This window comes from Scyliorhinus canicula, chromosome 19 (genome assembly GCF_902713615.1).
Source record: "Scyliorhinus canicula chromosome 19, sScyCan1.1, whole genome shotgun sequence".
Lineage (NCBI taxonomy): Eukaryota > Metazoa > Chordata > Chondrichthyes > Carcharhiniformes > Scyliorhinidae > Scyliorhinus > Scyliorhinus canicula.
Window position 1 is genome coordinate 103,094,847 of NC_052164.1, and position 27,708 is coordinate 103,122,554.

General features: G+C 44.6%; 1 protein-coding gene across 6 annotated transcripts in view; it reads left to right on the top strand.

The window, feature by feature from the left end:
• nectin1b (nectin cell adhesion molecule 1b) overlaps positions 1 to 27,708 on the top strand; it is a 463,505-nt gene that overhangs the window by 196,543 nt on the left and 239,254 nt on the right. The window contains exon 6 of one of the 6 annotated variants that reach the window (XM_038779766.1): positions 14,429 to 15,836. The exons of the other annotated variants lie outside the window; for them this stretch is intronic. Within the exon in view, the coding sequence (XP_038635694.1) occupies positions 14,429 to 14,946 (518 nt within the window). The 3' untranslated portion in view covers positions 14,947 to 15,836. Of the gene's footprint in view, positions 1 to 14,428; positions 15,837 to 27,708 lie in introns of those variants that run through there. 6 annotated transcript variants of the gene reach the window in all.

The following is a 27,708-nucleotide window of genomic DNA, read 5'->3' on the forward strand; positions in this document are numbered from 1 at the left end:
CCCAGATGACCAACGGCTGAATTCCCCTTTGAGGGGGGAGAGCTGACTGGTGGTGATTTAACCTGAGGGTCACCACACCTCAGGCTGTTAACCATGGACATGCGTTCAGGAGTGTTGTATCTGACACACCACATAAAATGTAGAGATTGTGGGTGATGAGTGACTTACAGTGGACTTGTCGCAAATTATTTTCCATTTTTCTTTGTTTGTGAATTATAATGGGAACTGGCAGGGCTTTGAAGCCATGTGTATTCTGGCCGCATAGACTGATCACTTTGAAATAAGCTCCGGTTGTTTGAAGATGTCGGCAATCATTCCGTTGCTGTGCAATACATTTGAGTATGAGACTGAAGTTACAGGGCATTTCCCTGCCTCATTCCAATCCTTACTATCCTGTTGCTGGGCTATAGCTGGACATGTTGTTTGAAGGACTATTGGACAGGGGGGGTGGGGATTGACAGTGGACGAAGAGGCATTTTATTGCTACTGACAGCAGGGGAGCCATTGCCTCAGGAAACCTTGCGTCTCAGGCTTCTCTGCCTCCTCATCAGACTGCCAGGGGCGGACAACAAAGGAAAGACTGGCAAACTGAAAGTAGGGAGAATGTGCGTTATCACAGAATGAAGCCGGACTGTAAATATTTTGAAGAAAGGCATCGAATAAGAATACAGGAGTCTGTACTTGTAAAGGCAGGGAACATACAGGAGGCCTTTATGCACAGACCACCTGTAGTTCTCTCTTTCACTTACGGTGGAGAGTAGATTATTTGTAAATGCCTGAGGAAGCCTGTGAGAATGTGCCTGCTCTACTAGGCGTTAAAAGCTGTCTTCTAGTCAGCTACTATTCCACTAGTGCAGGGCTGTCCAATTGAGAGAAGCTCGCACTTTGCTAGAGTTTGCCACGAGGCTCCCTGTGGTATAAAGCAAAGCCTCACCTTGCAGGTCCGTTCCACAAGGAATCTGTGCTTCACGTATAATAAAACATTCTTTTGCAGGAGAAACCTTGAATTTCACCCTGAGGGAGTTCCTGCACTCTGCAAAGAACACCTATGCATGACAGCTGAGATTTTGCCTTGTAACTCATGTTCACCGGAGATTGGATCAGATTCCCATTAACCTGCATACCCAAGGCACTCTGTATCAGCCCCAGCAGCTCACACCAGTCTGCAATTCAAACTCAAGTAGAAAAGGATTGTTGAAACCTCATTTGTTTTTATAGTTGAAGAGCTATCCCTGTCCAGTCCATCCATTTCTCCGACCCCCGATTTGAAATGTCTGCTGGAACCATTCCGTGTGTCTAGCCTCTCTGGAAATTCCTTCCAAAAGGGGATTGATTGCCTCAGCAACTTGGGCAGATTAGAGTTTGTTGCAGGTGATGCGCCTAACATTGTTGAACCCCCAACCAAGGAGTTTGTTTCTGATGGTCGCAGTTTTCTTGCCTCGTAGCTGAATATATGTAGATATCAGTTCAGTTTATTAATGCTTATACCCTTACTACAGCCTAATGTTAATAAATAGTCATCTAAATATGGTTGAGGTGGTTACGAGTGTCCCCTGGTCTCAGTTCAGTTTCTTTGATTCCTTTGTATATCTCACGTGGGGCAAAACTTCATTTTAAGATTTCACTGACTGTCCTGTTCACCACCCTCCCCTGGACATGCTGCCCACTTCCATTACTAACTATGTGTGTAGGTACTGAATATCAATAGGCTTTATAACAAAAAGTACATTGTAGGCAATCCTGTACCCACTTCTGCCTCTATCTATATATATATATATATATTATATATATGTATATATTTATATATACACACACACACACACACACACACACACACACACACATATATGCACACAATAATAATCTTTATTGTCACAAGTAGGCTTGCATTAACACTGCAATGAAGTTACTGTGAAAATCCCCCAGTCAGCACACTCCGGCGCCTGTTGGGTACACAGAGGGAGATTTCAGAATGTCCAATTCACCTAACACTCACGTCTTTCGGGACTTGTTGGAGGAAACCGGAGCACCTGGAAGAAAGCCACGCAGACACGGGGAGAACGTGCAGACTCCACACAGACAGTGACCAAAACCGGGGGTCAAACCCGGGTCCCTGGCGCTGTGAAGCAACAGTGCTAACCAACGCAGACACACACACCCATACATATACACACACCTACATGTGCACATCACACCTGCATTAAACCAACAAGAACAATGACATGTGCTTTGTTGGGAGATTTGGTAATGCCCCAGCCCAAGATGTCAACTATTGGTAGCTGACATCTTGGGTCAGCACGGTAGCATTGTGGTTAGCACAATTGCTTCACAGCTCCAAGGTTCCAGGTTTGATTCCAGCTTGGGTCACTCTGTGTGGAGTCTGCACATCCTCCCGTGTGTGCGTGGGTTTCCTCCGGGTGCTCCGGTTTCCTCCCACAGTCCAAAGATGTGCAGGTTGGGTGGATTGGCCATGATAAATTGCCCTTAGTGTCCAAAATTGCCCTTAGTGTTGGGTGGGGTTGCTGGGTTATGGGGATGGGGTGGAGGTGTTGACCTTGGGTAGGGTGCTCTTTCCAAGAGGCGGTGTAGACTCGATGGGCCGAATGGCCTCCTTCTGCACAGTAAATTCTATAAATTCTATGAGAAGCCATAGCGACAAACCTAAAATGCATGAAGAAACTGGAGCAATGCAGCTGTTACTGGAGCTAAAGTGTGGGCGTACAGTCCAGGTGTGAGATACTGTGTAGAAATGGGTATGAACCGCACCTTTTATACTCTAGGTATAGAGAGAAAACAATTCTTCCTCTGTCTCCCACGAGCTTTGTTTCACTTCCTTGCTTTGAGCTCTTATCTGAACCCTGCCCTTTTGTTAGGTTTGGCATTTGAATGGTTTTCTGTCAGCAGGTGACGGTTAGTAAATTGGATGATGTACAAGGTCAGATCATGTGGTGAGTTTGAGATTCTTATCTCTAACCTGACCTTATTCCTGCCAGAAACTGGAGTGATATCACCAACAGCCGTTGTAGAGGAAGCAGGGAATCAGCAGGACTCACCCAGACCAGAGGACACCGGCACCGTGGTCTATGGAACCCTCCCTGGTTCTCTGGCCGTCTCAGACCTAGGCGTCATCAGTGACGACCCCCCCCCCCCCCCCCCCCCCCCCCCCCGATCACCAGCTGTCTCCGCCTGGTGATGCTGGCAGCATTGACTGCCTCTGCCACTACGTCTCAGGTGCTGTTCAGAAGTGCAGACTCGAGTCTGTGGCCCACAGTTCCAGTCGTTAAGGCTCTTTGACACTAAATCCGCCCCAGCGGTTACAACCCCCGCTGGCCTGGGAGTTGTAGTCAATTGTGGCCAGCAAAGTGCTGGCCTATTTGCATGTCCTGACTCGCTTACCGAATAACGCCCCCAACGGAAGCGCGAATCGCACGCTATTCAGTCCCGGCGGCAACACTTAGGCCAGAATTATGGTGGCACAGTGATTAGCACTGCTATCTCTCAGCGCCAGGGACCCGGGTTCGATTCTGTCCTTGGGTGTCTGTCTGTGCGGAGTCTGCATCTTCTCCCTGGGGCTCTGTGGGTTTCCTCCGGGGTGCTCCGGTTCCCTCCCACCGTTCAAAGGTGTGCAGGTTAGGTGGATTGGCCATGATAAATTGTCCCTTGGTGTCTTTATCTTTGTCAGACGAGGGCAAAAAACACTAACTGTCCCATCAATATTTATCTGGCAGTGGAAGTGCGGCACTGGATGCTTTAAATGCAGTGGGACACCTGCACACAATGAAATCCAGAAATTGTCCACACATAGTTGAAGATCTCCCTTCCTCCCTCCCAGTAGCTGTCTAACCTGAAACGTGCTGACCCTGACAGAATACTCCAAGGGTGCTGGTTATCTCCAGGTACCTCATCCATTCTCCACACATGAACCCACACACTCTGGTGATTGATCACAGAGATTCATGGGAACATTTGAAATAGGAGTAGAAGTAGGCCATTCAGCCCCTCGAGCCTGCTCTACTATTCAATAAGACCATGATTGATCTGTTTGTGTTGAGTTCCCCATCTACCCCCGAGAATCTTTGATTCCCTTGGCAAACAAGAAGCTATCCAGCTCGGCCTTAAAAATACTCAGTGATGCTGCCTCCACCGCCTCCTGAGGCAGAGTTACAAAATAGCACAACACTCGGAGAAAGAAATTCTCCTAATCTCTATCCTAGGTGATCCCTAATTTTAAAACCGTGCCCACTGTCCCTGGACTCACCCACGAGAGGAAACATCCTTTCCATGTTCACCTTGTCAACACCATTCGAGATCAGGATGACACAGTGGCGCAGTGGTTCGATTCCGGCCCCGGGTCGCTATCCGTGTGGAGTTTGCACATTCTCCCCATGTCTGCGTGGGTCTCACTCTCACAAACCAAAGATGTGCAGGGTAGGTGGATTGGCCACGCTAAATTGCCCCTTAATTAGAATTTGGAAAAAAAAGACAAATCAGGACCTTCTACAGTACTCACTGAAGTTACCCCCTCACACTTCTAAACTACAGGGGAACCCAGAACAGTCTGTCCCACCTTTCCTCGTAAGGCAACCCCCCTCATTCAGGTATCAATCTAGCAAACCTCTGGCCCGCCTGCAATGCATTTACATCTATCCTTCAATGAGGAGACCAAAACTGTACAAAGTATTCGAGATGCGATCTCACCAATGCCTTGTACAACTGAAGCATAACTTTCTTCTATCTTCAATTCCTCTTGTAATAAAGGATACATTCCATTAGCCTGCTTGATTACCTGCTGCGCCTGCAAACTAGCTTTTTGTGACTCGTGCACGGGAAGGCCTAGATCCTTCTGCACCTCAGAATTCTGGAGTCGTTCTCCACTTAGGTAATACTCTGCTTTTTTATTCTGCCTCTATTCTTCCTGCCAAAGCAAACCTTCACATTTCCCACATTATTCTCCCAACTGCCAGATTTTTGCTCAATCAACCTTTCTGTATCCATCTGCAAACTCCGTATGTCTCCTTCAAAACCTGTCCTTGAATCATTTGCAAATTTAGCGACCGTGCCTTCACTCCCCTCATCAAAGTCATTGGTGCGAATTGTAAAAAGGTCCCAGCACAGACCCCTGCTGCCAATCAAACAAAAACCCATTTATGCATACTCGCTGCCCTCTGCCAGCCAGCCAATATGTTACCCCCATATCATGGGCTTTTATTGTTTTGCAATTTGATGTGGTATCAAATGATTTCTGGAAATACAAATACAGTATGTCTACAAGCGCCTCGCTATCCACAGCGCATATTACTCCTTCAAAGAACTCTAGTAAATTGGTTAAACACTAATTCCCTTTCATAAAACCATGCTGATTCTTCCCAATTACCTTGAGCTTGTCTAAGTACAGAAGAACATAAGAACTAGGAGTAGGAATAGGCCATCTGGCCCTTCGAGCCTGCTCCGCCATTCAGTGAGTTCATGGCTGATCTTTTCTGGACTCAGCTTCACTCACTGGCCAGAACACCATAACCTTTATTCCTTTAAGTGCCCAGCTATAACCTCATTAATGATCAGTTCTAACACCTTCCCCACCACAGACATCAAGCTAACCGGCTTATAATTTCTTGTTTTCTGCCTTCCTCCCTTCTTGAATAGAAAGATTATATTTGCTACTTTCCAGTCTGATGGAAACTTTCCAAAATCTAACAGATTTTGTAACATTAATGCATCAAGTACCTCATTAGCCACCTCTTTTCAGATCCTAGGTTGAAGTCCATCTGGACCCGGAGACTTGTCAGGTTGCAATTCCCATCAGTTTACTCCGTACCACTTCCGTAGAGATTTTAATTTCACCAAGTTCTCCTCTCTCACCTTCTGATTTACAGCTATTACTATAGTAGTGGCAGGGTAGCACAGTGATTACCACTGTTGCTTCACAGCGCTAGAGTCCCGGGGTCAATTCCCGCTTGGGTCACTGTCTGTGTGGAGTCTGCACGTTCTCCCCGTGTCTGCGTGGGTTTCCTCCGGGTGCTCCGGTTTCCTCCCACAAGTCCCGAAAGACGTGCTGTTAGGTAATTTGGACCTTCTGAATTCTCCCTCAGTGTACCCGAACAGGGGCCGGAATGTGGCGACTAGGGGATTTTCACAGTAACATCATTGCAGTGCTAATGTAAGCCCACTTGTGACATTAGTAAACATTATTATTATTAGTGAATACAGAAGCCAAATATTTGTTCATTTCATCCACAATTTCCTTATTATTCACTATTGTCTCCCCATTCTCACTCTCCAGAGGACCAACACTCCATTTACTTCATATTTTCCTTTTAAATACCTATGGAAACTCCTGCTGTCCAATTTTACGTTCCTCGCTAGCTACTCTCGCAATCTCATTTATTTCTCCTGATTAAACTTTTAGTCATTCTCTGCTGTTCTTTATGTTCTGACCAATCGTCTGACCTCCACTAGTCTTTGTGCAATGTACTTTTTCCTTAAGTTTGATGTTTTCCTTAACTTCTTTAGTTAACCACGGATGATAGCTCCTCCTTTTAGAATAGTTTTTTACAGTGGAAATATACTTATTCTGATATATCCCCGCAAATGTTTATCACTGCTTCTCTATGGATCTATCCCCATGCCTAGTATTCCAGTTCACTTCAGCTAGCTCAGATTTCATGCCCACATAGTTTCTCTTATGTAAGCTTAAAATACGAGCCTCAGACCCACTCTTCTCCCTTTTAAATTGGATGTAACATCCAATTATCGTGGTCACTGCTACCAAGAGGTTCCTTTTCTTTGAGTTCAACAGCTTCTTCCCCGCTGTCACCAGATTCCTAAACGACCCTCTTATGGACTGACCTCACTAACACTACACCCCTGTATGCTTCACCCGATGCCGGTGCTTATGTAGTTACATTGTGTACCTTGTGTTGCCCTATTATGTATTTTCTTTTCTTCCCTTTTCTTCCCATGTACTTAATGATCTGTTGAGCTGCTTGCAAAAAAATATCTTTCACTGTACCTTGGTACACGTGACAATAAACAAATCCAATCCAATCCAATTACTTGATCCTGTCACCTTATACATTACCAAGACTAATTAATTCCAGAACCTGTTGCTCTAAGAAACTATCAAGAACAGTCTATCAACTTCTCATCCAGGCTACGACTGCCGATCTGATTTTTCCAGTTTATATGTAGATTAAAATCTTCCATGACTATTGCTGTTTCTTTATCACAAGCTCTCAACATTTCTTTATCACAAGCTCTCAACATTTCTTTGTCCTACATTGTGGTTACTGTTAGGGGGCTTGTAGACCACTCCCATGAGTGACTTCTTTCCCCGACTATTCCTTATCTCCACCCAAACCAATTATACATCCTTGTTTCCTGAACCAAGGTCATCTCTAACTATTAGAATGACTAAGGTAAGAGTAGGGCCAGTGAAGGACAGTAGTGGTAAGTTGTGCGTAGAGTCCGAGGAGATAGGAGAGGTGCTAAATGAGTATTTTTCGTCAGTATTCACACAGGAAAAAGACAAAGTTGTCGAGGAGAATACTGAGATACAGGCTACTAGACTAGAAGGGCGTGAGGTTCATAAGGAGGAGGTGTTAGCGATTCTGGAAAGTGTGAAAATAGATAAGTCCCCTGGGCCGGATGGGATTTATCCTAGGATTCTCTGGGAAGCTAGGGAGGAGATTGCTGAGCCTTTGGCTTTGATCTTTAAGTCATCTTTGTCTACAGGAATAGTGCCAGAGGACTGGAGGATAGCAAATGTTGTCCCCTTGTACAAGAAGGGGAGTAGAGATAACCCCAGTAACTATAGACCAGTGAGCCTTACTTCTGTTGTGGGAAAAGTCTTGGAAAGGTTTATAAGAGATAGGATGTATAATCATCTGGAAAGGAATAATTTGATTAGAGATAGTCAACATGGTTTTGTGAAGGGTAGGTCGTGCCTCACAAACCTCATTGAGTTCTTCGAGAAGGTGACCAAACAGGTGGATGAGGGTAAAGCAGTTGATGTAGTGTATATGGATTTCAGTAAAGCGTTTGACAAGGTTCCCCACGGTAGGCTATTGCAGAAAATACAGAGGCATGGGATTCAGGGTGATTTAGCAGTTTGGATCAGAAATTGGCTAGCTGATAGAAGACAAAGAGTGGTGGTAGATGGGAAATGCTCTGACTGGTGTCCAGTTACTAGTGGTGTGCCACAAGGATCTGTTTTGGGGCCGTTGCTGTTTGTCATTTTTATAAATGACCTGGAGGAGGGTGTAGAAGGATGGGTGAGTAAATTTGCAGATGACACTAAAGTCGGTGGAGTTGTGGACAGTGCAGAAGGATGTTACAAGTTACAGAGGGACATAGATAAGCTGCAGAGCTGGGCTGACAGGTGGCAAATGGAGTTTAATGCAGAAAAGTGTGAGGTGATTCATTTTGGAAGGAATAACAGGAAGGCAGAGTACTGGGCTAATGGTAAGATTCTTGGTAGTGTGGACGAGCAGAGAGATCTCGGTGTCCATGTCCATAGATCCCTGAAAGTTGCCACCCAGGTTGAGAGGGTTGTTAAGAAGGTGTACGGTGTGTTAGCTTTTATTGGTAGAGGAATTGAGTTTCGGTGCCATGAGGTCATGTTGCAGTTGTACAAAACTCTGGTGCGGCCGAATTTGGAGTATTGTGTGCAGTTCTGGTCGCCACATTATAGGAAGGATATGGAACCATTGGAAAGGGTACAGAGGAGATTTACAAGAATGTTGCCTGGTATGGAGGCAAGATCATACGAGGAAAGGCTGAAGGACATGAGGCTGTTTTCGTTAGAGAGAAGAAGGTTAAGAGGGGACTTAATTGAGGCATACAAGATGATCAGAGGATTAAATAGGGTGGATATCGAGAGCCTTTTTCCTCGGATGGTGATGTCCAGCACGAGGGGACATAGCTTTAATTGAGGGGAGATAGATATAGGACAGATGTCAGAGGTAGGTTCGTTACTCAGAGAGTAGTAAGGGCGTGGAATGCCCTGCCTGCAACAGTAGTGGACTCGCCAACACTAAACGCATTCAAATGGTCATTGGATAGGCATATGGACGATAAGGGAATAGTGTAGAGGGACTTTAGAAGGGTATCACAGGACTGTGCAACATCGTGGGCTGAAGGGCCTGTACTGCGCTGTTATGTTCTATTACACCAATGCTATTCTTGATTAGCAGTGCTACCCTTCCACCTTTACCGAACTTCCTATTCTTCTTGAATGTCATTTGCCCCTCAGTTTTCAAGACCCAATCCTTGTCATCGTACAGCCATGTCTCCATCATGGCTATCGAATCATATTTATTTACTTCAATCTGTGCTATCAATTCGTTCACTTTGTTATGAGTGCAACACACGTCTAGAGACAGAGCCTTTAGTCTAACCTTTCCTTCTGTATTTGTAACATCTAGTTAGAAGCATTTTTAGATTGTTTTTCTCTTTCTATTCCTGCCGTTCCCTGGGCCTTACTTTCTATATTATTATTTTTCGGTCTTCCCTCGTCTCTTCTCTTGGCTATGCCACATCTTTCCACATTTGATCTGTTACCCCACTATTTAGTTTAAAGCCCCTCTACTTCCTTAGTTATGTGGTTCACATGAATACTGCTCCCAGCACAGTTCAGATGTCGGCCAGCCCCCACTTTCCCCGTTACTGATGCCAGTGCCCCACAAACCAGACCCCATGTTGCCCACACCGTTCTTTGCGCCATGTATTCATCTCTCTAATTTTGTGTACCCTAGGCCAATTTGCACCTGGTTCAGGTAATCCAGAGAGGTTCTGCTTTTTAATTTAGTGCCTAGCTCCTCATACTCCCTGTGCGGAGCCTCATTCCTCATTTTACCAATGTCATTGGTACAGACATGGACCATAACCACGGGATCCTCCCCCTCGCACTGCAATTTCCTCTCCAGCCTAGAGCAGATGTCCCCAACCCTGGCAGCGGGCAGGCGTCACAGCCGTCTGGACTCATTCTTTACTGTGGAGAGTAGTGTCAACCCCCCTCGCTATACTGTCCCCTAGTACCACCATGTTCCTTTTTACTCCCCCCACTTGAATGGCTTCCTGTTCCCAAGGTGCCGTGGTTAGCCAGCTCATTCACCTGCAGCTCCCCTTCTCATTCCAGCTAGTCCTGATGTCCACAAGTGTAGAATTGTAAGTATGGGTAGGACATGAGATAAGAGCAGGAATCATAACCATCCCTTTTCCCCCAATTCCTTATTCTAATTTGGTCCCTGTACTTTGATGCAGACTGGGATCACTGACAGACTGTAGTGACTCAATATATTGGACAAATACACACCAGATGAAATGTAATGGGCTCTTAATTAGGACATGTTTAACTGGGCATTGAGCTGAAATAGGAGCCACTGGAGGATTGTTTTTCAAAGCAGAAGTCCCACATGTGGGAACTGGGGGGATGTGTGGAGTAATTCACATCTGAGGCTCTGAGTCCAGCATTTTTAGGTCAGTTTTTCTGTTGCGTTTGATTCTGTGTTGAGGTGGGCAGATGTATGTCAGAATTGTGCAGAGCAGCAGGAAACACTGCTGGGAAAACACTTTTACCTGTGGATGGCCCTGCACTCGAGCCATTTTAAGTTCATATTTGGATGAGAAGTACCTTGAAATGAAATGAAATGAAAATCGCTTATTGTCACAAGTAGGCTTCAATGAAGTTACTGTGAAAAGTCCCTAGTCGCCACATTCCGGCGCCTGTTCGGGGAGGCTGGTACGGGAATCAAACCGTGCTGCTGGCCTGCCTTGGTCTGCTTTCAAGGCCAGCGATTTAGCTCAGTGTGCTAAACAACCCCTTCTTGAATGCAGCAATGGAAGGACTTTGAGACACAAGTTATAGGGACCGGTGATTTCAGAATGAAACAGCTCTTGGGTGGCCATTCTGCTCATTATCATCTATGCTAGCTCTTTGGAAGAGCCACACGATTAATCCCACATCAATGCTCTTCCCCTATAGCCCTAGAAATAGTTTTTTCCTTCCAAGTGTTTATCCAGTTCTCTTTTTTTTTTTGAAAATTGCTGTTGAATCTGCTTCTAACTCCCTTTCAGGCATCGCCTTGCAGATCATAACAATTCTCCGTGAAATTCTGATTAAAGGGGAGGTAAATTATTACCTGTCACTTTGAACAAAACAATGAAGGAGGTTTCATGATTGGTTCACAGCCTCTTGGATACAGTGGAAAACATTGCCCAACTATTAGGAGGGATGGGGGATGAATTATTATTGATGAAGTAGGTAGTAATAAGGACGTGTCTGATTGATTCTAACCTTCCCAGTCAAACAATGATGGTTTTATAACTCAATTTTTATCTTTATAATTTCTTTGCTCCTTTTCAATCTTTACGATCTGCATTGTATCCTATTTTCTTGTAGCCTTTGCAACGGAGTTGCATCTTTCAATGGTAAACAGGCAAAAGCTTTCCTTATAGCATGCGCTGCATCTTAATACTGTTTCCTACTCAATTTCTAATAAAGTAAGAATGTGCTGTTGAGATTGGGAATGTTTGTGATGTTCCCTGTGCATATGTAACACATTGAACAACACGCGTGTGGATGTATGTGTGTGTGCAGAGCACCATTTTATTCTTAATGGGATGTGAGTGTCACTGGCTGGGTCCCCATTTATTTCCATCCCTAATTGCCCTTAAGAAGATGATGGTGAGCTGCCTTCTTGAACCGCTGAAGTCCGCCTGGTGCCTGGAGACTGCTGGTCCAACTGAGAGGCTTGCTAGGTCATTTCAGAGGGCAGTTAGGAGACAGCCACATTGCTGTGGCTCTGGAGTCAAATGTAGGCCAGACCAGGTAAGGACGGCAGATTTCCTCCCCTAAAGGCCATTAATTGTTTGGGTTTTTTTTTAAACGACAATCAATGATAGTTTCATGGTCACCATTACTGAGGCTGGCTTTCAATTCCAGATTTTATTAATTAACTGAATTTTAAATTCCACCAGTTGGCATAACAGGATATGAATCCGTAATCCTGGAACATTGGTCGAGGCCTCTAAATCGACACATGCGTGTTGAACTCTTGCAATGCGGATGTGGAGCGGATGCTTCCTCTTGTGGGGCATTCTAGAACGTGAGGTCATAGTCTTAGACTAAGAGGCAGCAAATTTAAAACAGATTTGAGGAGAAACTACTTCTCCCAAAGGATTGTGAATCTGTGGAATTCGCTACCCCAGAGTGCGGTGGATGCTGGGACAGTGAGTAAATTTAGAACAAAGAAAATTACAGCACAGGAACAAGCCCTTCGGCCCTCCCAGCCTGTGTCGATCCAGATCCTTTATCTAAACCTGTTGCCTATTTTCCATGGTCTACTTCCCTCTGTTCCCGCCCATTCATATACCTGTCTAGATGCTTCTTAAATGATGCTATCGTGCCCGCCTCTACCACCTCCGCTGGCAAAGCGTTCCAGGCACCCACCACCCTCTGTGTAAAAAACTTTCCATGCACATCTCCCTTAAACTTTCCCCCTCTCACCTTGAAATCGTGACCCCTTGTAATTGACACCCCCACTCTTGGAAAAAGCTTGTTGCTATCCACCCTGTCCATACCTCTCATAATTTTGTAGACCTCAATCAGGTCCCCCCTCAACCTCCGTCTTTCCAACGAAAACAATCCTAATCTACTCAACCTTTCTTCATAGCTAGCACCCTCCATACCAGGCAACATCCTGGTGAACCTCCTCTGCACCCTCTCTAAAGCATCCACATCCTTCTGGTAATGTGGCGACCAGAACTGCACGCAATATTCCAAATGTGGCCTAACCAAAGTCCTATACAACTGTAACATGACCTGCCGACTCTTGTACTCAATACCCCATCCGATGAAGGCAAGCATGCTGTATGCCTTCTTGACCACTCTATCGACCTGCGTTGCCACCTTCAGGGTACAATGGACCTGAACTCCCAGATCTCTCTGTACATCAATTTCCCCCAGGACTCTTCCATTGATCATGTAGTCCGCTCTTGAATTAGATCTTCCAAAATGCATCACCTCGCATTTGCCTGGATTGAACTCCATCTGCCATTTCTCTGCCCAACTCTCCAATCTATCTATATTTTGCTGTATTCTCTGACAGTCCTCCCCGCTATCTGCAACTCCACCAATCTTAGTATCATCTGCAAACTTGTTAATCAGACCACCTATACCTTCGTCCAGATAATTTATGTATATCACAAACAACAGTGGTCCGAGCACGGATCCTTGTGGAACACCACTAGTCACCTTTCTTCATTTTGAGACACTCCCTTCCACCACTACTCTCTGTCTCCTGTTGCCCAGCCAGTTCTTTATCCATCTAGCTAGTACACCCTGAACCCCATACAACTTTGCTTTTTCCATCAATCTGCTATGGGAAACCTTATCAAATGCTTTACTGAAGTCCATGTATATGACATCTACAGCCCTTCCCTCATCAATTAACTTTGTCACTCCCTCAAAGAATTTAAGGAGGAGTTAGACAGATTTTTTTGATTGGTAATGTGTTGAAAGGTTATGGAGAACGGGCAGGACGGTGGAGTTATGGCCAGGGTGGGATTAGCTATGATTGAATGACGGAGCAGACTCGATGGGCCAAATGGCCTAATTCTGCTCCCATATCTTATGATTTACCAGTAGGAGGACAGGGAGTATTAATGGATATAAACATGCAACCAATGTGTGCTTAAGTCATTCCCCCTTTTTAAACTTGTGCATAGCCTTTTAACTTTTAGATAATTCATTGATATGATTGCATTTATTATGAACTAACAATATTTAGAACAGTTTGGGTTTCGACTGGAGCTCGATGTGTGATTGTGAGAGGCTGAGAAAGTGTGTGTGACTGCAGGAGGCACATTGAGACTGGACTTTTGTGAAAGAACAAGAGGATTGGGGTTATATGTGAGAATCCTGCAGAGCCAGGGCTTTGTTGTGTGAGAGAGACACTAACCATTTGATTGAAGAAACTCACTGCATTCAATAAGTATTGTACAAAAATAAGTCATAAAAACACAAAATGCAGGAAATACTCAGCAGATTAGCCAAAATACAGAGAGAAATGCTTATTGTTTCAGATCAAAGAGCTTTCAATAGAACAGGGTTCTCTCTACAAATGGTGTCTGAGCTACTCAATTTTTCCAGCATGTTCTGTTTCTCTGTCAGATTTTCAGCATCTGCATCATTTTGCATTTGTTTTATAATCAGAGCAAGCTGTGGCGGGGGGGTGGAGATGTGCTCTCAAAGGCAGCACTGTCACTCTGCTGTTTGTGAATGTAATGTGGAGAGAGCAGATAGATATAGACTGTTAATTTCAGCCATCTTTCTCCCTTCCCTCTGTCTCCCCTTCCCTCTTCCCGTGTCACCGCATCTTTCAAATCACGGGACTGACGCTGTCCCTTCCATCTGTCTTTTCCTACCCAGAATCCCCTCAAATCCTACCATCCAGCACAAGCAGTTCGAGTTCGATGGCGGGTCTGGATGGCAGCGAGAGCAGCAACAACACCCTGGTAATTGGAGCAGCAGTGGGAGGTGCGGTGCTCGTCTTGTTAAGCGGGGTCATAATCTTCATCGTCCTTCGCAAGAGGCGGCAAACCTTCAAGGGTGACTACAACACAAAGAAGCATGTCTTTGGGAATGGTTACAGTAAGGCTGGCGTCCTTCCCCCTGCTCCAGAGCACATCCCTTACCAAGAGGAATCTGATGAGGATAAAAAGCCATCTTCCATGAATGTAAGTTATGAAAATGAGAGGAAAGTTCCCCGTGATGGGGTTGATTTTGACGCAGACTCCAAGCGTCCTTACTTCACAGTCGATGAGAGTGACACGCAGGAGGAGTTTGAGGACCAGACTCTCAGCTTTCAGTACCCACCGGATCTGACGGAAGACATGGTGTCGCAGAACGATGGCTCCATAATCTCAAAGAAAGAGTGGTATGTGTAATGCCAAAACTCTCGTGGTACAGGACAGATATCACTGTCCTGCCTTCCAGCACAGTTGGGTCCACTGTAAAGAACTCTGCATCAACTAAAAGTCTTAATGATTACAATGTGGTTTATTTTTTACATTTAATTAAAAATATTGTTCGAAAGACGGTGTTTTTAAAAAAAAAAGAAACACTGATCTGTATAGCACTAACTTGAGGTAAACCTCACTCATACCAGCTGGACCTTTTGTAAAAAAAAAACTGATGTCTCTTCAATATACTGTGCAGGCATCAGGTAACTTGTGCTAAACACTGGAATCCAATCAGGCTGCCAGCTCTTCTGTGGCTGCATTACCTTAACTGTTATTAACTTAGTCATTAATTTATAACCACTCACTAGGTCTGGACATGGCTAACAACTTACTGGTATTTGCTAGTGAGTGGTTCGATTCTCTTGGTAAGTAACTGGTGATGACATTCGATAGCAACAGTTAATATTCCAATAAATGGGTGGGGGTGGACAAATATTGATGCTGCAGCCAACAATGGGTTGTATTGCTGCACATTCCACTAAACGATATCAATATGTGTGTAAATACCAATTATTTTTTAACTGCTCATAACACTAAAGGTCCCGTTGGGTACTTGCATCTTGGTACCTTTTGGTCGCAACTCTGCTGTCAGTTTTTTAAGCTTCTGAGTGAAATGAGTTTGCCTGCCGTACAGATTTACTTCCCCCTCCTGAATGATGTCCTGGTTACAGTTTAACAGCATTCCTGCATGTGAACTCTTATTTCTCTAAATTCAAAATTGTTTCTGCAACGTGAATTCTGGAGCTGCCAAGGTGTGTGTCAACCCTTCCCTGTGCAATTAAATTCCTAACAAATCTCTGCCATGTTTAAAGATCTGGGTTTACTTGTTGAGTCTAGTCAGTGCATGCTTGGGAATTCTCGTAAACAAAATGTTCAGTGTACTGCATCTTGCCTCGTCAGTCATGTGCGATAATGTATTTTTCAGACTTTTAACATCACGTTAGATTTTTAGTGTTACCTCCACCCAACTGCAGTTACCCAGGCCAATCCTCTGAAATGATTTGGTCGAAGTCAAGCCAGGCAACATAGTCAGCGTGTTTGATGTGGGTGATCGCCAAACCTGAACGAGCCTATAGAGTAGTTTATGAATTTGCAGGGTTCACATATTAAGAATAAATATGAATTGGGTGAAGAGATGCAAAATTCTACAGATACTGGATATCTGACATAAAAGCAGAAAATGCTTGAAATGTTCTGTAGGTGAGGCAGTGTCTGTAAAGGGGGAGAGACATGGTTAACCTTTGGGGTCAAAGACTTTTTCATCCGAGTGAAGCCTATTCAAGCTGGACCCAAAGACGTGTCAACTTTCTAGAAGCCTGACCGGTAATTTATTGTTAAATCTGCACTTATTGAGCTCTGTTCCATTCATAATGCTCAACGGGTGATGTTTCACTTGAGTGGGTGTTAAGTGCCCAGCGTAGATAAACAAGAGATAATATGAAAAGTTTGTGCCTTGCGCTGCAAGATATGGATCCTCTAGCTGTGTAGGATGCTGAGCGGGACTGTTTTGCCAGCTACTGTACTAGTTTAATTCCTTCCAGCTTCTTTCACCTTACCCTTTTACTTTTGTAAAGAAATGCCGTCTGCCCCTATTGTGGGCAGCAGGTCTGCATAATCATCACTGCACCTCCCACAGTATTAACACATGGCATTGTGCAGAGTAGCAAATGGGGACACAGCTCAGCACTTGCTATCAGACAGACACAGTACTCTTTGTTCAAGGAATGCGTCAACGGTAACCTTTGTTTAAAAACGCCTACAAAGTGGGTGGACAAAGTGTTACTGGTAAATAATAATTGTAACATTGTATTACCCTGGCTTTCAGGGTCCCTGGCCACCTTCCCATTTCATACTGGCTTTGAGCTTTCTGTAATCAGAAATGTACAACCCACACTGAACAGCAGTTTGTTTATTAATGTTAAAAGATGAGACACCCGTCAGATTCTGCACCGGCCCTTGGAAAGAGTGCCCCACTTGTGCCCATGCCTCCACCCTATCCCCGTAACCCCACCCAACCTTTTTGGACACTAAGGGCAATTTATCATGGCCAGTCCACCTAACCTGCACATCTTTGGACTGTGGGAGGAAACCGGAGCACCCGGAGGAAACCACGCAGACATGGGGAGAACGTGCAGACTCCGCACAGACAGTGACCCAAGCCGGGAATCAAACCTGGGACCCTGGTGCTGCAAAGCAACAGTGCTAACCACTGTGCTACCGAGCTCCCCATATTCCTATTAATCCTTGTTTAAAACTGAAAATTCTGGAAATATGCAACCAATCAGGCACCGTCATCTGTGAAGGCATAAGGTATGAGAGTTTGGGAGTGCACCTTTTATCAGAACTATATTGGAATTGTGAAATCAAAAAGCCATGTTCAAGTGTGACGCTGTTGTAATTGTGTTACTGGCCTAATCTTCCAGAGAATGCGGTACAAATCCCAGCATGGTGATTTAGATTTGTTAAAGTAAGTAAAAAGCTGAGATCAATAAATGACCCAGAGCCATCCAATTAACGTAAAATTCCAACTGGTTCATTCATCCCCTTTAAGGAAGAAAATTAATTGTCCTTAACCAGTCCTGGCCACTGTGACCCCAGCTCCACATCGGTGTGCGTGATTCTGAAGTGGTCGAGCAAACAACTCCGCTAAAAGCAAATTACTGCGGGTGCTGGGATCTGACGCAAAAAATGCTGGCAAAGAAAATGCTGGACAATCGCAGCAGCTTTGACAGTTTTGACAAAAGAGTCATCCAGACTCGAAACGTTGGCTGCCTTCTCTCTCCACAGATGCTCTCAGACCTGCTGAGATTGTCCAGCGTTTTCTGTTTTTGTTGCATCACACCTTTGGGCATCTGGAGGAAGTTGTGAGGTGGATGCAAAGGGGCTCCAAGGAGATTTAGACCGGTTTAGTGAGTGGGCAAGAACATGGCAGATGGAATACGATGCAGAAAAATGTGAAACTATTCACTTTGGTAAGAAAATAGAAGTGGAGGGTATGTGGAGTGGTGACCAAAGGGACCTAGATGTCCTTGTTCATTAGTGACCAAAAGCTAACATGCACTTGCAGCAAGGAGTAAAGATGTCTTGCTGCAATTGTATGGAGCATTGGGTGAGACTGCACCTGGAGTATTGTGTACCGTTCTGGTCCCCTTACTGAAGGACGGTTACACTTGTCAGAGAGAGAACGCAATAAAGGTTCACCAGACTGATTCCTGGGATGAAGTGGTTGTTCCTTGAGGGAAGATCGAGGAGACCGGACCTGTGTTCACCAGAGTTTAGAAGATTGGGAGGTGATCTCATTGAAACATAGAAAATTCTTACAGAGCCCAACACGCTAGATGCAGGAAGGATGTTTCACTTAGCTGGGAACACAGGAAGCAGGCAACATAGTTTCAGAATACGGGGCCATTTAAGACTGAGATAGAGGGTGGTGAATCTTTGGAATTCTTATATCAAAGGACTGTGGAGGCTCAGTCAATGAGTATGTTCAAGACCGAGAGCGAAATATTTCCAGCTAGTAAAAACATGTAGGGAAATGGGGGCAGTGCGGTACATTATCTAATTGAATGTTGGAGCATGTTTGATGGGCCAAATTACCTCCTCCTGCTTCTATTTCCTATGTTCTTGTGTTCCTAAATATCATCCTTGTCAATGCCACCCATATCCCAAGAAATGATTTTATAAATACTTGGGGAGAATGAATCATATCAGCATTTTCAGTATTTATGCAATACACTGTGATTTGCCTGCTCACCGTCTCATTGAAATGTTTGTGCTCGTGCAATGGACATACACACTTTCCTGTTCTCATCATGGGGTAACTCGCAATTCAAGGTGGCACGTTAATGTTGTTTGTCTTGTTTGTACATGGACCAGTGGATAACAAATTGTTATAAATTCAGAGTAGGCCGTTTTATATTGGAAGTATTTGATTTTGAATATGTTTTTGTATATATTGTACTGGCTTGTTGCTCGTCAGTTTAATTCCTGATTCATCGTCCTGTTATCCCAGGGAAACCTGTCCTAATGGAGAGGAACTCGGGTGTATGTCTAAGCTTGGACCTTCCTGCATCACTTCCTCCCTTTACAGCATGTATCGTGTCATCTGAAGTCTAATTAAACTTATCTAATTAACACACGTTCATAAAACTGTCCAAGTTAAACCTCTGCTCACTGAATCATCTTTCCAACAATCACTTGCATTAACTAGTTCTTGATCATTATTAAAATAATTCTAAGGAGAAGACAGAGAGTGCAACAGAAGCCATGTTGCTACACAAATCAATGTATTCCTTTGGCTGCCAGTTTGGTTATGTGTAGGCACTAAATGTCAGGATTTGGAGATCCCAGAAGCAATGCTGTTTGGACGAGCTCCTTTGGTTCTTTGGTTATCCTGAAACAAGTAATGCCAGTTTTCAAAACACTTATTCTCCCTTGAGCAGCCTTCAACAGAGAAAGATTGTGGTTTAAAAAAAAAACATCTGGTATGATGTGCTCCCATCCCCTCAGCTTGAAGAATCAATGGAAATCGGCCCCAACATTCTGAATCTTGAATCCTTTGGGGAATTCATGATGGTAGCACGGTGGTTAGCACAGTTGCGTCACAGCTCCACGGTCGATTCCCGGCTTGGATCGCTGTCTGTGCGGAATCGCCACGTTCTCACTGCAGATCAAACATCCATTTGCATTTTGTCAATTTTAGGCTCTGTAACCAATTCATTAATTTGAGAATTTCAGGATGTGTTCCTGTCCCCGGTGATATGAAGAGGTGAAGCAGTAGAGACATTCCTTCCAGCATTCCGTGTGGAAATGTGACATGTGCTAAACTCTCTGATGCAGGACATGCACTTTACTGTCAGTAATGCAGCTTTATTTAGGAAGGAGGTGACGCAGCAAGTTACTAAAATAGCGAGTCTACGAATGCCCTTGGAGATATAGTTCAGTTGTAGACCTCTGGAACAGCAGAGAGCAAAGATACACAAGTCAGACTGGAATTTTTAAATTGTCAAATTTTTAAACAAAATCTGAGTAGTTTTCTGCAGGAATTGACCCTAATCCCTGTGCACCATAAAACCTGACCACATCCTCAGATCCCATAAAATTGGCATTCAGGCACCAATACCTCCTCTCTCGGCACCCAACAAGGTATTGTTGCTTCATTTTATTGTCCTGTTTGCACCTAACAAAAAACATCCATTGGCCACTGGAATCTTAACACAGCAAAGCCACTCCATCAATATCCCAAACTGGCTGGCGCTCAATCTGATCGGGGAAATGTTCCTTCTGCTTGCTGAATGCTGAGTTTGGATGGAAGTGTACGATGTGTTTGAATTATTTTCTGTGATGCTCGGCCTCGGTGATTAGAATATCATTACACTCTCTCTCGCCCTCCAGTTACAGAACTCTCAACCCAATCACGGTCTGCCATTGTGCACTGGCGTGACATTTCCATTTCCTCATGGCACATTCATTCAGGATGAGGAGAGATAAAGTAGCCAAGCGTGGGTGTTTTGAACTGCAAGGTGTCACGGTTACATTTAAATCTCCCCAGTTTGATGCTGCCTTGGGATTTACTGTGTCCATTGAATCATGTTAACTATTGTGCAAATTCAACCGTTTTTGTAAAGTGTTTTGTGTAATTGTTTTGTACAACGTTGCGATCTGTTTTATTGGGCTGCTTTCTTTCCTGTTGATTCTCTTTATACCGATTCTCTGGTTCGTCCGTGGATCTTGCCTGCTCTGTTATGTGCCCAAGTGTGTGAAATGTTCAAAATCTTATTTGGGGGAGGGTACCTCTTTTTTTAAATAAAATTTCAAATGGAAATCCCTTTGGTTTTGCTGCTTTTATTTTCCTGTTGGTTCCGATCTAGTTCTTTATCCTGGGTCTTGTCGCATTGCTTCCAGTCCAAAGAGGATTAGACCAAGAGTCTGTCATTGGAACATGAACACTGATTTTTCTTCACTTTCAGCCTTCCGCAGCTCACACTCCAGACTCACACTCGTGCAGTACTGAGGGAGTGCGGCACTGGCAGATGTGTACTAGTTTGGATGGTATATTAAACCAAGGCTTCTGTAAAAAGAGTCCATGGTACTACTTCGAAAAAGGGCAGGAGAATTCTTCCTGGCATCCTGGGGCCAACATCTGTCCTTTATCAAGCATCTCTTTAACAGATGCAAAAGCAGAAAATGTTGGAAAATCTCAGCAGGCCTGGCAGCATCTGTGGAGAGAGAAACCGCGTTGGCATTTTGAGTCTGGATGACTCTTCACTTGGTTTGGGTTCCGTTTCACACGTGGCCACCTCAAGTCTAGGTGTTGAGAACCCATTACTGTCCTCACCCATGCCGGAGGAAACCCACACAGACACGGGGAGAACGTGCAGACTCCACACAGTCACCCAAGGCAGGAATAGAACCGAGGTCCCTGTGAGGCAGCAGTGCTAACCACTGTACTGCCCAGTGAGTGGCACATTAGAGAGTGTCTCATGGATTCTCTTTCTACTTGACCCACTTCAACTTTTTTCTGCAGAGGGTGAAGTGGAATGATAATCCATTAGACACACTCTTCTTTACCAATCCTCACCCCCCCCCCCCCCCCCCCCCATTATCTTCCTCCACCTCCCACTGACCAAGCCATAGAGCACTGAAACCAACTCCCATGCCTACATCAACTCCGCATAAAGAGATCGCACTTTGGTCTTTATGGCTCAATGCTGAAGGTTGTGATCTTGTGCCCCAAGCATGAAGCGAGTTCTTAGAATGGTACAGCACAGAAGGCCATCCTCTCCATCATACCTGTGTCAGGTCTTTGATGTTGTTGTCCAACTGGTGCCCCCTCCCCTGCTCTTTCCCCTAACCCAGAATATGTTTCCCTTTGTGAATTCATCCAACTATCCACGTATGTGTGAGAACTGGGTATGCACAATGTGCTTTATTTCCAGATGTAACTCTGTGCTGTATATCCACACTTGGTACACCTGTGTTAACAGGTATGCTGCAAGGTCTAACTCTGAATTGAGGTCAGTGTTCTGCAGAAAAGGGCTGAAAAGCTAATGATGCAGGAGGAAACTGGTCACTATATGGATATTAACATCGGCAGGAATGGTAAAAATGTTACACGTTCTGGATTCGATTATAGGTGGAAGTGAACTGTTGGGTTCATCCAACAGTCCAACTGTTGGGAACTGTGCTAATGTTGGGTTTGTACAGAGCTTGCTGCTGACCAGCAAACAATTCCATTTATAGTCCCAGCCTTGTCTTATAGAAGGTACCTGTAGTAATTGAGGAAAAATGACACGATGAAGGCCATAGTTAATATCTCTGCTCTATAAGGCAAGTTCTAGAATCTCCTGACATTGTTCTGCATTGACTTTCAAACTGCAGTCTATTGAGGGTTGATTTCAACTCCAATATTTTAAAAGGTAAAGTTTATCTCGCAGTTTATCAACAAGCTTCTAACAAATCTCAGTTCATGTGAATATTGAGGTGTCTGGTGAAGTTCTGAATAATTGATTGTCCTTTTACATCCTGGATCAATGAATAACCTACCATTCAGGGACTAATGATATAATTAGATAATGAGACTGTCCTTTCACCTCGGGGGCCCTGATTTTCAATCTAGTGGGATGGAGATGTCCCCTTCTGTCACTACAAGTTGTACATCAATTTTTTTTAAAAATTACTTTATCAGAGTTCAGAGTTTAGCCTGAGCTCAGAGTGTGGACAGGGGCAAACTCCCAATCCAGCTCCTTGCCTGCTCCAAAATCCAATTCAAATTGAATCCAATTCATGGTCCCCACAAGAGAGACAGACCAGATCCCGGCATTACACCTGATCCCACGCTCATCTTTCTTAGCCAAAAGGCTAAGAAGCGATAGATCAAATGGTTTAGAGTCAATATTCAAAAACACATAGTCGCAGTAAAGAACTCTCTGGAACGTGGCAATTCCAGAGTGAACTGGTATGGGAAATGGAAATAGCAGAGTGCTAGAGTTCAGTGTTCTTCAGAGCTACATATATTGCTGGGACAGTGTACAGAGAACTTTACTCTGTATCTAACCACATGCTGTACCTGCCCTGCGAGTTTTTGACCAATATGTTTCAAAAGAAATCTATCTTGATTTGCCAGTTCTGACGCTACTGCATACAACTTGGCTTCCAAAATACATACTGTTCAATACATGTTTGGTTTGATCAGCTGTTGTGGAGTATTCCTGCCTCAGTCTTCACTCAGTTTGCTTCCGAAGAGCGGAGGGGATGTGTAAAGTTTCATATCCAGCTAGCTCACCTGTTGCTGCTGTTAGTTAGGTGACCCCTGGAGAGAGGTGTAAAACAACTGGATATCCGTTAGGCTGGAGAGACTGTTTATACTTAAATCCTGCCTAGTTGGAAGTGAACCTTTTATTTTTGATAAAGGGCTGGGGGGGGGGGAGAGGAGTTAATTTACCTTCACCCTCCTGAAGTTTTCTCTTTGAAGTATCCAAAATGTTGTACTTACTGCAATTCCGTTGCTGACCCATGTAACTCCATATACAGGTGCGGCAAATCTGAAATAATAACACAGAATACTGCAAATGCTTAACAGATCGGGAAATGTCTGTCGAGAGGGCCTCAGAGTTACCATTTCAGATCGATGACCTCGGAACATTTAATTCTGTTTTGTTGTCCTACTGTACTTGGGAATGAGACAACATTGTGGACGCTGGACATAGCTGTAAGATTGCCCGGTCTCCCTGCTTTGCCTGCAGTCCACGACTTATGGTCTCCCACCTACTTCACGAGGATATTTATCTGACGTTTTCCACTTGCCATCGAGTGTAAGTTTCCACAAACTAAAGTGATCACAACTGCATGTGATCAGCAAGATAGCTTTCATCTGTGGAGATATAGTGGGAAATTATCTCCATTATTCCCCTGTGGTCTAGTTAAAGGTGTGACTGTATTTCACAGAGTTGATGCCAGATGGTGTAGAGACCTCTGCCAACCACATCCATCTCGAGTAAGCACCCAAATCAAGAAATGGCCCTAACTGTAAGTGTTAATTACAAAGGCACCATTTCAAATGTATTCAACACATTGTGTTTCTCAGGCAATTCAGTAAGTCTTTACCCTCTACTTGTTGAGTGAAACACCTCTGTTCATTTCAGGCAAAGATTGAAACTCCGTTTCAATCAGCTGTTCACACCCGGTTAGTGTGATTGTGCAAAGCGGTGAGATTCCTGATGTAACTGGGAACAGGGAGGGAAGGTGGGTGATGAACAGAGATCGCCTGTTTTTCTTAATAAATATTTGACTTTTTGATTCGAGGTCTGAGCAGCAGATCGAGTCTGCTTGAAGAAGTGACGTTGGCTGAAATCAGCAGAGCCTTTCCAACGGGTAAGTAAAGGGTAAGCACTTAGTGAACTGCACAATAGATCCAGTGCACTCTACACTATAAGCAGAGTCTCCAATCAAAGTAATGGAACATTTGTTAATTCAGTTTGCCCAATATAGATTATTGTCCATATTAAACATGGATGGTGGCAATGGGGATTCCATTTACATCATTCAGGTCATGGATTTGTTTCCTCTCGTGGCTGGTGGACTCCTATTGATTGACATCAATAACAAAGCAGCCGCTTTATTGACACGCCTTCCACAAACATCCGATCCCTCCCACCGACGCACAGTGGCAGCCGTGTGTACCATCTACAAGATGCACTACAGTAACTCACCAAGGTTCCTTAGGCAGCACCTTCCAAACCCACGACCACTACCATTTAGAAGGACAAGGCAGCAGATGCCTGGGAACCCCACCACCTGGAGGTTCCCCTCCCAGTCGCTCAGCATCCTGACTTGGAAATATATTGGCCGTTCCTTCACTGTCGCTGGGTTAAAATCCTGGAACTCCTTCCCTAACAGCACTGTGGGTGTACCTACACCACATAGATTCCATCAATGCCTACATCCGTAGTAATTTTTATTATTTGGGTAGCATGGACATTCGAGGATATATTGGGAATGAAATGCTAAACTGCATGGGGACTATGTACGCCAACCTCCGAATGACATTGGAAGCATGTGCAACCCTGAGAGGTGATGCTGAGTGCATTTGTCATATCCTATCCAGTTTACATCCTATTCAGACCATATAACTCAGAAGAGGCAATCATATCAAGACCATGTGACGCAGACCTATAGGGTCGGTGACATTTAAAACCCACAGATCTTAGGATGAGTTGTTGCACGCAGTTGTTCATCCTTTGTATAATTTCATTAAAAGGTAACATACAGAATTTAGAATTCTCTCAGGTTTCAGTCTGTTCAAATATCAACCACAGCAGGAACAGCTCTGACTGTACGCCTTCAATAACGTATCATCCTGTGAGCCCTTCTCCCAGAGAAGTGTTTAGTAAACACGCAAAACGGTTTCCATGGAGATTCAGTTGCAAAATTATTATGCACAGATTGTCAGCAAATGCAATTTATCCTCCTTTCTGATTCATTCTTTCTCTCTACTGACGTCTCTCCCCTTCTATCTTGTTTCCCCATTTTCTCTCCCCTCTTTCCCTTCACTTTGTACCTCATTCTCCCATTCTTCCCCTCTCCTCTTCTATCTGTCTATCTCTTCTGCGTTTCCTTTCTCTTCCTCTCCTTCTGTCCCTGAATTTGTTAGCTTTACAAACAATGTGTATGGGTACAGGGGAAGGTGCTGAGCCAGAATGCTCATGTGGGAGAGCCACTGCACGATGGGCAGAATGGTCTCCAACACTGCAACAATTCTGTGGGCACAGTTTGTCTTTGAAGGTTATAAATAATGGCTTTGGCAGTAGCTAATGAAACCAGCTCTTTACCACTGCGTTTGCACCACTAAACACAGGAGTGTCGCGCCAATCTGTCCACAGTGATGTCCACGATGGTGAGCTTCAACGATTGGCGATGGGACCAGTTAGTCCTGTGACCTGGGTTTAAGTCCATTTAAAACTGGTTTAATAAATCATAATAATAATGAGGCGAATGCTCATCACGCCCCATTTTCCCTAATCATGTCTCCCATGTTCTGCTGAAGATGTTGCCCCATAACGGCCCCTGTGTGTGGTCCCCAGTCCATTGTCAACAGGTTACTTGATGATGGAGTCCAGGGTCTTGTGTGTTGCTTGTTCTACACCATGGGTGGGATTTGCCATCCAACCCGCTGCGTGTTTTTCGGTAGTGGAGGCGGCCCGCCAGCGAGATTTACTGACCCTGCCGTTGTGGACGGGATTTTCCGGCGACTGCGCCCCTCGTTTCGGGGAAACCCATGCGCCGGGATGAGATGGAATTTCCCGCTGGTGTGAACAGCCGGTTGATCTCGCCCACGGCGCTGCATGTGTTTTCCTGGCAGTGTAGCAAGGGAGTTTGTACATATACCATGCGGATGTGGCAGAGATGTTAAACTGGGACCCCTCGGGTGGGTAAAAAGATGCCGTAGCCACTAGTGGAGGAAGAACAAGAGAGTTCTCCCCAGGTGTTTAGATTTATCCCTCAAAACAACCTCATTTAAAATGGATTCTTTGCTCACCACACTGCTATTCTGGGATCTTGTGCACAAGTTGGCTACTGCGTTTCCTACCTTACAGCATTTTGAAATGTACATCAATGGTGTGAAGCACTTTGGGGCTTCCTGTGGTGATGAAAGAAGCTCTAGAAATACAAGTCTTAAACTGAACCAGTTAGTGATCTGTAGCACTGAGCTTTTGATTATAAAGTTATGTGTTGTACGGCAGGATGCATCTGGAAGGTGCTCATGGACTTTGGCGCTCTCGAGCCCTATTACATGAAAGGCATTCATTTGATTCACCAACAATTAAAGCAGACTTTTTCATTACTGACAGGCTGCTGACATCATTCTTCTGGTCCTGGGGAGATACTTCTGGCTTCAGTGTGACAACAGATTTTGCAGATTGGCTGAAGAGGGACAATATAAGCAGATTAAATGGTTTCTACGCTTCGCACCCTAAATATCCAGAAAAACGTATTGGTGCATAAACCCTTTCCACATGTCTGTGTTCACCTGGGCAGCCTGGTCCTCTACAGTGTCTTTGCAGTGTTCACCTGAGCAGTCTGCAGTGTTCACCTGAGCAATCTGCAGTGTTCACCTGGGCAGTCTGCAGTGTTCACCTGGGCAGTCTGCAGTATTCACCTGAGCAGTTTGCAGTGTTCACCTGAGCAATCTGCAGTGTTCACCTGGGCAGTCTGCAGTATTCACCTGAGCAGTCTGCAGTATTCACCTGAGCAGTCTGCAGTGTTTTCCTGAGCAGTCTGCAGTGTTTTCCTGAGCAGTCTGCAGTGTTCACCTGGGCAGCCTGGTCCTCTGCAGTATCTTTCCAGCTCCTTTACATGGAAATGATTCACTGTAAATTCCACACACTTGGGGTTAGTACTGCATTTCAGAATTGCTTTGGAAATTGGATTAAACAACCTAATAATAATAATAATAGCTTATTGTCACGAGTAGGCTTCAATGACGTTACTGTGAAAAGCCCCTAGTCGCCACATTCCGGCGCCTGTTCGGGGAGGCTGGTATGGGAATTGAACCCGCGCTGCTGGCCTTGTTCTGCATTACAAGCCAGCTATTTAGCCCACTGTGCTAAACCACCCCCTAACCTAAGTTGTTTACTGCAAAACCCAGCGTACAAAAGTGGCACTGACTAGTTTTATCATTTAGTTTTA